At 51.7% G+C, this 10,775-nt stretch overlaps 1 protein-coding gene across 1 annotated transcript; it reads right to left on the minus strand.

Moving 5' to 3' along the window:
• Positions 1,479 to 9,567, minus strand: LOC108636121 (polycystic kidney disease and receptor for egg jelly-related protein-like). Its single transcript, XM_018049077.1, has 2 exons — positions 9,394 to 9,567; positions 1,479 to 9,293 (listed from the first exon to the last, which is right to left on the minus strand). Exons 1-2 carry the CDS (start codon positions 9,565 to 9,567, stop codon positions 2,379 to 2,381), a joined length of 7,089 nt encoding a protein of 2,362 aa, XP_017904566.1. The 3' UTR covers positions 1,479 to 2,378.

A 10,775-nucleotide genomic window follows, 5' to 3' on the forward strand; every position in this document is an offset into this window, starting at 1 on the left:
TCTGACTCAGAGGGCCCTCCTCCAGCGCATCCCCTCCCAGGAGTAGAGACTGAGGCCCAGGGAGGGACCACCATGTACCGGGAGTGAAGGCCACTCCTGGGCCTGGCTCAGGGTGGCCCTCACTTGGACGTGCCCGGTCCATCTGTTGGATGCATGCCATGAGGCATTGAGCCCTTCATCACTCAGAGGAGGGCAGCCGGGCTCTGGGAGGCCAAGGCCAAGGCCGCCCAGCCCACAGAAGGCAGCGCCAGGCTCCCCCAGGCTGCCTGAGCACCATCCGTGCTGCCTGGACAGACCTGCTGCCCAGCTCCCAGCAGGGCTCTTCCCCCAGATGTTGCCCTGGAGGGTTCCCAGCACCCTCCCCCTCCCCAGGGGGCAGCGGTGCCCTCCTGGGGCCACAGGGCACATGGGTCTCTGCAGACCTCTGGGCTCACATATAGAGGCGGGACTTGACAGGAGGTGACAGGGTCTGTGATGCAGTCCCGAGTCAGGGCTTTGAGGGGGGACACAGGGGACTTCATGGTACTCTTGGCTCTGTGCTGGGGGACCAGGTGTCACCTCCCAGGGGGCCAGCTGCAGGAAGGTACCCTGGACACCTTGGCATTGGGCCCTCCTGCTGGGTGCCATCTGTGTGGGCACCTGTGGGTGGCAGGATGGTTCATGCAGTCAGAAGGTGACTGAAACGAGAGTCACAACTGCCAGGAGCAGGAAGGGGGTGATATGGGGGCCTTCTCTCTTCTTTCACACTTGTTCTCCTGAGGGCTTCCTTGATGGTTCAGCTGTAAAGTATCTGCCTGCAGTTCTAGAGGCCCAGGTTCAATCCCTGGGTTGGGTAGATCCCCTGGATAGGTAAATGACAACCCACTCCAGCATTCTTATCTCAAGAATCCCAAGGACAGAGGAGGCTGGCAGGCTACAGTCTATGGGTTCTCAAGAGCCGGACATTCTCACCCCAGCACCAGCCCACACGGTTACTGGGCAAGGCCATGGTTCTAAAAAAGTACGAGTGGCAGTTGGGTGATAATGAGAAGTGCTACGCAGGACGTGCACTTCACCCAGAACCAGCTGACGAGAACCTAGCCACACCCGTGAATTCCCACCAGGGAAGTTAGAAAACACAGAACTGAGCATTTGATCCTGACAGTTTGGGTGGTCTTGGGTGAGTCAGAAAGACTATTGTCTAATTGGCAGGAAGACCACCCTGACCCCAGGGACGAAGGGAGGGAAGGCCTCTACGTGTACACGTGCCCATAGCTGCCAAGGTGCGGAGTGCCACGGCCATGCAGCGCAGCTGAGTGAGCACCATCAGGGCGCCAAGCGAGCGATCAACACTTGGGTCAAAGCAGTCACCACCTGTGGTTTGTTCCCCTTTGCTGGCACTGTATTTTGACGGCAGATGCCATTGTGTACCTGCCCCTCTCACATAAATCACTGCAGGCCTCATAGAAGAATACATTTTAATTCTGATGAAGCTTAGCATGACATTAACATAAAGGAAAGTGCTTTGGGTTGAAAATACAGGAGCTGTTAACCAATTTTCTTAAACAATGTGTTCTAAACAACCCTCCAGGCCATCAATGAACAAAGCCCAAATCCTGGAGAGAGAGATATATATATGGTTACACTCACTGCATAGAACACTTACTACCTTTCAGTGTGAACTTGACAGCATGCACACACACACACACACACACACACACACACACACACACACCCTTCTTGTTTAACAAAAGTCATGTCTCGTGGCCAGAAATACGTTACATCCATAACTTGCAGTGGCCTTAAGAGCAGATGGGAAGCTTCAGATTGCTGCGCCCTGGTCCACATCCCTCCATTTCCAGGCACAAGGGCCACTCCTGGGACCCCTCACGAGGCCCCTCCAGCCCTGCCCAGCTGGAGTGCGTGTGGTGGAAGTAAGGAGGCGGGGAGGCTCTGCAGCCCCATCAGCAAAGGGAAGGGCCAGCACGGCCGAGGGACCTGGGATCTGCCCTCAACCAGCCCTGGCCTCCCAGCCTCGGGGGGAGAGGGACCGGGACAGCAGGAGCATTCACCTGCTGCTTCTGACAAGCTGAGATGAGGCTGGGGGTCCTTTCAGCTCCCTCCCCCAAATCTAGGTCTCTAACCCTCTAAACTGCAGTCGGTGCCAAAGACAGCAACTTCGAAGAAAGTTGGTTGCCCTCCTCTCTCCGCAGAGGCCACAATGACCTTGACCCTCCTTTCAAGTCCCACGCGTGGAGGCCCCCACTGCAGACGCGTCCAGACGCGGGGTGCACTGTGAACAATACGGGTGGGAAACACACTGAGCCGCGAAACGCTCCTCGACCCCAGAAACTGAGCCTTTGGAGAAACCTGCCTGTGGGCCTCAACATTGCCACGGATCACACGACGAGGTAAACCATTTTCTTCCCATTGATGTTTCTGGTCTTCAGCCCCAGGTAGCGGCGGCTCTTCTTCTCCGGCTGCCCGTACACCATGTTGATGAAGAACCTGGGCTCGTCTTCCGCCCTGGGTTTGAAGCACAGGCAGCAAAAAGCAGATCTTACCCGGTGACACAGATAAGTCATGGCTTCCGCCTCTTCTGAGGGCTCCTCATACACGGGCTGCTTCATTTCCTCGTAGGCAGACAGAATCACTGCCTGAAATAAGTTGATCAATATACAGATCATCACCAGCAAGAAAGATGAGAGAAAGAGGACCCCGAGAACCCGGTTATTGAAAAATTCCGTGTTCTCAAAAGCTGAGACACAGTAGGAAAATATGGTCTGGGTGGCGTGGATCATGTCACTGTAGTTCCACTCATGCTGCCCGAACACCAAGTACCCGAATGCCATGAAGACAAAGAAATACACGGACACCACCAATGCCATGTGGCAGATGCCAGGAAGGGCAATCTGGATGGCCCTCTGAGCCAGACGCACATCGTAAAAGACCCTGGAATACCGGAGCGTCTTCAGGATCGTCAGAAACACCAGGAAACCCAGAATCACCCTCATGGTGTAATCCACTTGAGCCACTGCGTGAAAGGGAATGAAATCCTCAGGATTTGACAGGTAAGCCCGAACTACACCGATGGCCAAGAAGTGCTTCCTGACAAAGAGCACGATCCACAAGGTAAAGATGCATTTTAGAGCAAAGTTGAGCAAATTATATACACTTTGCACGTAGGCAGTCCTTTCTTGTGTGATTACATAAACCTCGTCAACAGTGTAGGCAAGGAAGAAAATGAAGATGGCCAAGTACAGGTAGTTTTCTGCTGAGTCGGCTGAGTATTTTCTGTTGAAATGAGCGAGCGAGAAGGAGTGTGCATGCAGGCTCGTGTTCACAACACCTAACTGAGAGACCTCGAAGAGGACCGAGACGCTGCAGAGGAGACTGATGTCTGGATTGAAGGTGGTCAGTTCCACTATCACAGACCAGGTCTTCTCATCCAGCCAGTGGCCTTTCTGGAGCTCGCTGAGCCTCAGTGTGGAATTAAACTGCTGCTCTGCTGGAAAAAAATAGAAGGCGTATCCTCCTGAGCCATAGGTGTGCAGCAGCCCATAGGAAGAGTACGCCCACCTCTTCTCTGGAAGCCTGTAAGTAAACCCTCCGGCCGTCTGGTCAGTGTCCCGCTTACTAACTCTATTCCATGACCCAGAGTAGTTTTTTGTGTCTTCTGGGTCAATGCCATATTCGGGGTGACAGCGAATCTCTCCTTTGAGGCTGCCCTCCACAAATTTCTTGGCCGGCATACACGTTATCTCTCCAGGTTGTGCCCTCACCTGCCTCATCAGTGGCAGGCCAAGGATTTTAGAGGAGCTATCAGGGAAAAATGTGGGATTCGGGTCATTGTGGAGCAGAGGCAACAGCACCCTGTTCAGCCACTGATAGATGTCTTCCAGCCTGGCCACGCCTGCCAGATCCACAGAGAACTGGTCGCGAATAAACTGATTATAGTAAAAGCTGTCAGTGGGGCGCAGGACGGCGACTAGGCTCAGCAAGAGAGCCAGAAAGATGAAGTGAGTGAGGATGTAACTCAGGAACAGGAAAGCTCTTCTCTTGATCCTCTTCTTTCTTTTGAATATTGTGATTTCGTCTTGAGTGAGAGGCTGGTACATTCTCGAGTTTCGGAGCTCCATGACATACCGGTGGCGTCTGTCCATTTCTTCTGGGTCCTTCCGAATGTTGTGCAGCTTGATCTCAGTGAAGCGGCTATTGCCGATCCACGAAACGTTTTTGCAGTACTTGGCCCTCCGTGTTCTGTAGCCGGACACGAGTATGATTTTTGATGGCTGCACTAGGAAGACTGACTGCGTGAACGCACAGAACGATGCAAACAGCCATGCTGTTGACTTTTCCAGGCCGTAAGTCAACCCATAAAATATGATGAAGAAGGACGATACTGCACAGGTAAGGAAAACCAAGAGCCAGGCGACACAAACACACCATGGGGGCAGGACTATTCTGGTCTTCTCTTTAAGGGCTCTCGAACCTGGCTGGGGAGGATGCTCATCAGAAACATTAGTATTGTCTTCAATATTTCGGCTGTTGGTGTTTATATTTCTTCCTTGGATGTGGGAGAATTTGCTTTGTGCTTGAGTGACCTTGCTTTGGGCTCTGGAGACCTTGCTTTGGGCTCTGGAGACCTTGCTTTGGGCTCTGGAGACCTTGCTTTGGGTTCGGGAGACCTTGCTTTTGATGGGAAACCCCTGGCTTTCTGCTTGCTTGGCCGGGGGCTGTCTTTTAGAGGTGACGTTGACAGAAGCCTTGGGCTTTGCACGATGTCTCTTAGACATAGGCTCCTGGGAGCTTGCCTTGGCAGTTTCATAGGCATGCCAGTTTCCCAATCGTTCTTCCCAGTGCTCACTTGCTGGCGGTTGCAAAGGATGTTTCCGAGGAGTGACCTCACTTAGAGTCACCCGAGGTCTCCTCTGGGAATAGATGAACAAAGATTTGATCACTAGTTGCACAGGGAGGGTAATAAAGGCACTTTCCAATCCGATCACCATCGGCCTGATGTACTTTTGCTCTTGTGGCTCTGCTTCGATCTCCTTCTCTAGACTAAAGAACATAATATTACAGAGAAGCGTGGACAGCAACATGGCTAAGCAACAGGACAGCCTCTGGAGCCTGTTGAACGGTGTAGAAATGACACCAGAAAAAACGGAGAACCACAAGTGGCTTCTCCCCAGCTTGTAACTAAAATCTATGAGGAAAAAGTCCATTTTCTTGAGAGGCTTATCTGGGGGGGTAACTTGAAAGGTTCGATCCAGAGATGTGTCAATAGAAAGCCATTCTCGGCACATGAAGAGCCAGATGTGTCTGGTGAACAGATTCTCCACTTTGATTCTACTTAAATACCATTCAGGGGACCTGCCCTCATTGTTGTGCCACACGCGGAGGGAATGGATGTCGCCCAAGTCCTTTTGCGTCGCTAGGAGGAAAGTGCAGATGCTTCCTCGGTAGAGAGTTGTAAATTGTGGATGGCTTAAACAGTGCACATCGCTGCTACCTTCGGTTCCATGCAGTTGGATAAAGACATTGGCCCTGGTGCCAGAACCACAACGGCTTCCTGTAAAAACAGTGACTAGGTAACACACATTATCATAAGGATCGTTATCAAGGAGAACTATCACATGCTCCCTAAGATACTGGTCCGTTTCATCTCTGTGCAAGGCCCAGAACGCAAGGATCAAGTACAACAACATAATGAGAAGTACCGTGAAGAGAGTCACAGGGTTTTGGGTGACGTTCTTGACGGCCTCCACTCGTAAATCCACAGGGTTAGGGACCACGATCACCTTGGCCGTCAAATAGTGGGTACGCAGGCGAAGGTTGGCCTGTTTGATTATATCCAGCTGCCGTTTGGCCCGCCGTGGGTTCTTGCACATACAGTGCACTCTTTGCCAGGTGGTCTTCTCTCCCACAACGCAGGTGTCTTCTCTCCAGTCGCTCTGGATCCCAAACATGTCCAAACATTCAGTGCTGAAAACAGAAATTCTCACCAACTTGTTATTGGGGTTTAGGACGAAACGAGGTGCCTGTAGAACCACAGCGACGGTGCACTCAGAGGAATCGGTTCGCTGAGCTATGACCTGCACCAGGGCCGCGGGGAGGCAGACCACCCGTGTCTCCTTCACCGGACACTCCGGGTCAAACAGGTCACTCTCGTTGGCAATTGGAGGGATTTTATGGGGCACCAGGTAGCTGGTCATAAAAGAGTTGGGTGTGATCTCACGGCCCGCGTACACAGACACCGTGAACAAGACGGACACGTCTGTCAGGATGTGGATCAACACGTCCCTCCCTGCTGCACTGTCCACAACAAAGCTGAACGCCCCTGTCGTCTTTGCCGATGACTCATCCACTGCGTAAGGCTCTGAGCTGGGTCCCACCGTGAGATTGAAAGTTCCAAAGCTCAGGTTTTTCCTGATGAGGTACACTTCCACTGCATCAGGTGGCATCTCAATCACGTCACCCGTGACCTCGACTCCTGTCATTCGGAATCCAACCACCTGGGTCAAAATGTTTTCCCCATGATTTAGCCAAGGGAAAGGGTCATCCGCAAATTCACAGAACATCGTGGAGATGGGAGCGTTGGCAGGCAGACTAGCAACGCTGTTCACATTTAGGGTGGGATAAAAACAATTCTGACAGTGCTTCTGGGTGCTGAAGAACTTGGTAACATTCCACTTTTCAGTTTTCTTGACGTGCATTTTAAAGTTGGAGGTCCTCAAGGCAGTGGTCTTGTTCTCTGGCACCTTCACAGCCAGTACTGTGTCTGCTAGAGATTCAACCACGTGGAAAGGCTCCTCGAACACTTCATAATGGACCAGCAGCTTCAGGATGTTAGACAAGGTTGTTAATATTCCAGTGCACACACTTTCTATTTGCTCAGAAGAAATGCTCTTATCTCTCTGATGACTATCTTGGAGGGCTTGGCTTGCTTGCCAAGTCCTCACTGTGGCCAGTTTCTGAGAGAATGCACTGATCTCAGAGGTTTTTTCTGTTAATTTAGTAACAGCCATAACCACTTGGCTAATATTCGCCAAAGTGTTTATAGGAAGAATGAGTGTCTGATTGAAAAGGTGTTCTCGGAGTTTAACTTTGTCAGCTTGCAGACTTGCATCAGTTTTCATGCTATTCATGACAGAAGCTACTACGTATATTAAATAACTTGCATTTAGAAAATCCTGCTGTTGAAGCAAAGTGGACAGGGAGGAATTTGGTCCCGTGGTGAAGTTGGATAACTCCTCCAGCACAGTCGTTGATGACTTTACGTCAGTGGGAGGCCGCACAGTGGCATACAAGTTCACCTGGGAAAAAGCTCCCAGAGAGGTATTATATGCCTGGGCAATTATTTTCAAGGCATAATGACTGTCCAACACACCAACAGGGAGAAAGGAAGGGGGCGATGTGGAATTCTTCCCCAAATACAGGATGGATCCAAAGTTATTCTCTTTCACAGAACTGATTTCACCAAAACCATGCACCTCAGGAACTATTATTTTATATGTAAGAACAATGTTCTTATGCTTGAAATGAGTACAAATGACAACAAACTGAGTAATGAAGGAAATTCCTTTTTCTGGAACAATTGTGCAGTCTATGGTTATAGGGACATGGTGAATAATGAAAGGATACCTTAAGACCAACGTGACTCCACTCCAAGTTGCTGCATTTAGAGAAATCCAAAACTTATCTTCCTTGAAACTCCAGAAAGCAAAAGCTTTTATAGACACATAAGCACCATGCCGTCCTGTTGAAGTTTGCCCCGTCCAGTCAAATGGCACCTCCTGACCTGAAGACGTCAGAATGGACCACCGATAGACATCTCGGCCTGCTGTACAACCTGTGCAATCCAGAGACAACGAGAATCTCTCTGATAAAACCAGAACCTGGTCACAATTTTCAATGCATGAGATGCTTGCAACTGGGTTTCCTTGAAGCACGCGCAGCGTTGCATCAGCAAATGCTGACCTGCCTGTCTTCTGGATCACCAGTCTGAAAAAATATACACGGCCACCTTGAAGTGTTTCTGGAGAAAGGGTGAGGATAGGACCAGAGGCCCATGTCCACTTGAGGTCAACCTGCTCCGGGAGACACACTTCCTTGCTTATCACTGTTATTTTTTGTCCATCATAGTCTCTTGGGTTCGTGGTACAGTACCAGAGAAACTTAAGCCTCTCTTTCTCTAGAGGGTCTGTTTCCTCTGGATCAGAAGACGTATTTCCATTGAGAGTCACCCCATCTGTGAAGTTACTTGTGATGTTGGAAGGCCCTGAAATAACAGCATTCAGGGGACGTCTAAAAATGACGACATAGATGCTGTCTGAGTCCTCCTGCCCTGGAACCCGGGGATCCCACGTTCTGACAACTACCGAGAAATTAAACAGATACACCCCCCAAGTGAAAGAATATGGGAATATAGTCAACACTGTTGAAGTTCTATCTGCCTTGACGGGTGGGTTTTGCATAGGTTTAGTCCAGTCAGGCACGGCCCCTACATAAGGCACAGGATAGATATACCAAATCCGCAGATAGTACTGTTGGACTGGACAGAAGAGGATGACTGTTGCATTGAAGGTGTCTCCCATGTCCCTGGTCAGTCGCACGGGTTTATCATCGTTCCTATTTATCCGCACGGGGTCCAATTTACAGGTCATCGGTCGGGATACCTGACAGGACACGGAGGACTCAGTGGCTTCTGAGCTGTTAGGGCCGACAGCTTCTAAGAAGACCGGGGTGGGCCCGTCCGTGGGACACTCGGTTCGGGCCACGAATCCCGGGTAGGAGCGCCGGCCGCGGGGCAGAGCCCGTCGGGGCAACGCGCGGCTCTGGGCGGCCGCGGGCCCGAGCAGCCCGAGGCGGAAGGTCCACTCCAGAGGCCCGAGCGAGCGCGGCAGGCGGGACAGCCAGCGCAGGGAGAGCCGCCCGCCGGGCGCGGACAGCTGCAGGTCCACCGGCGCGGGCGCGGCGTTAGCGGCGGCGCGGCGGGCGCGCACCTGGACGTGCGCGCGGAGGCAGCGCGGCGCGAGGCTCGGGGGCCGCCCGGCCGGCAGGCAGAGGCCGCGGCGGCCGCTCAGGAAGATGCCGCCGCCCGGGGCCGCGCGGGCCCGGAGGCTGACGCGGGCGCGGCCGGCTCCAAGGCCGCCAAAGCCTGCGCCCCGCTCCCCGGGGGCCCGGGGGGCCGTGACCGAGCGGAGCGCGGCCTCCGGGCGCCGCGCCTGGACGAGGGCCCGGGTGTCGGACGGGGCACGCCGGGCCGAGGCGGGCGTCGCGACGGGGAGGCCTCGGGCCGGCGAGCCGGGCGCCTGCGCGGGAGCCGGGGCGGAGGCCGGCGGCCGGGCCCACAGCCCAGGCCCAGGCCCAGGCCCAGGAGCAGGAGAGCCGGCCCGGGCCCCATGGCCGCGCCCGGTGCGAGCTGCGTCGGAGGCGCAGGGCGGAGGCCCAACGGACACGGCGTGTAGGGCGCGGGGCGGCCGGGGCGCGGGCCGGGGTCACGGCGGGCGTGGTTCGGGGGCCACTGTGGCCTGGGGTCAGCGTGGTCAGTGGGGTTCCTGCGGCCCAGGAAGTCAGTCGTTTCATCGCCCCTGTTTGGGTCTGACTTCTGAATTCAAGTTACACTTTCACTTGCAGAGTCTTAGCGTTTCCGTAAAAATCCTCGCAGTTATTGATTTGTAATTCCGTTTGTTAAGGTCACAGAATGTTCCGTGCGATCCTTTACCTTTCTGAACGAGTTGAGCTTGTGTAAGTCTACCGTGTGGTCTGTCTTGAGTCCATTGTGCGTTCCATGTCACGTGAAAAGAATGTGTATTCTGCTGTTGTTGGGGGTACTGTACTCTGTTTGGGAGTCAAGTCAAGAGGGTGGTGCTGTTCCTTAGATCTATATCTTTTCTGCAGTTTTTCCTAGTTCTAGCAATTGCTAGAGAATATGGTAATATCCTACTGCAACTGTGAAATTGTGTATTTCTCTCTTTAATTCTGTTAACTTATTTTTCCTGTATTTTGGAGCTCTATTTATTAGGGAGATATATAATTGTCGTTATGTCTTCCTGCTGAACTGTCCCTATTATCATTATGAAATGTCTTTATCTCTGGTCAGAATCTTTGTTTTGAAATCCCCTTTACCTGATATGAAAATATCTACATTATTCATCAATTATATCTCAAAAGAGCAGGGCAGAGTCGGTGGTGGTGGGGATGAAGTCAAATAAGATAACCACACTTGCCTTCTCATGCTTAGTTTATAGGTGGCATATATTTTTTCATTTATTTACTTTCAAATTATTTATGTCTTTATTTTATAGTGTTCTTTTATAAGCAACATTTAATAGAGTTTTACAGTTTTATCCACTCAGTCGATCTATTCCATTTAATTGAGTTATTTAGACTATCAATTATGAATATTTATTGGAAGGACTGATGCTGAAACTCCAATATTTGGTCACCTGATGGAAAGAGCCAGCTCATTGGTAAAAAACCGAATGCTGGGAAAGCCTGGAAGCGAATGGAAAAGGGAGCACAGAGGATGAGATGGTTAGATAGTATCAGCGACTCAATGGATATGAGTTTGAGCAAGCTCTGAGAGACAGCGAATGGCAGAGAAACCTGGCAAGGTTCAGTCTATAGGGTGGCAAAGAATCAGACAGCACTTAGTGCCTGCACAACAACAAGTGGCCATCAAGATTTAATATAAGTATGCTCAGCATCTCATGTAATTACTGATATGTTTGGATTAGATCTGTCCCCTAATTATTTGTTTTCTTATTTTCTCTGATTATCCATTGTTATGA

The sequence above is a fragment of the Capra hircus genome, chromosome 5, assembly GCF_001704415.2.
Source record: "Capra hircus breed San Clemente chromosome 5, ASM170441v1, whole genome shotgun sequence".
In the NCBI taxonomy this organism is placed as follows: domain Eukaryota; kingdom Metazoa; phylum Chordata; class Mammalia; order Artiodactyla; family Bovidae; genus Capra; species Capra hircus.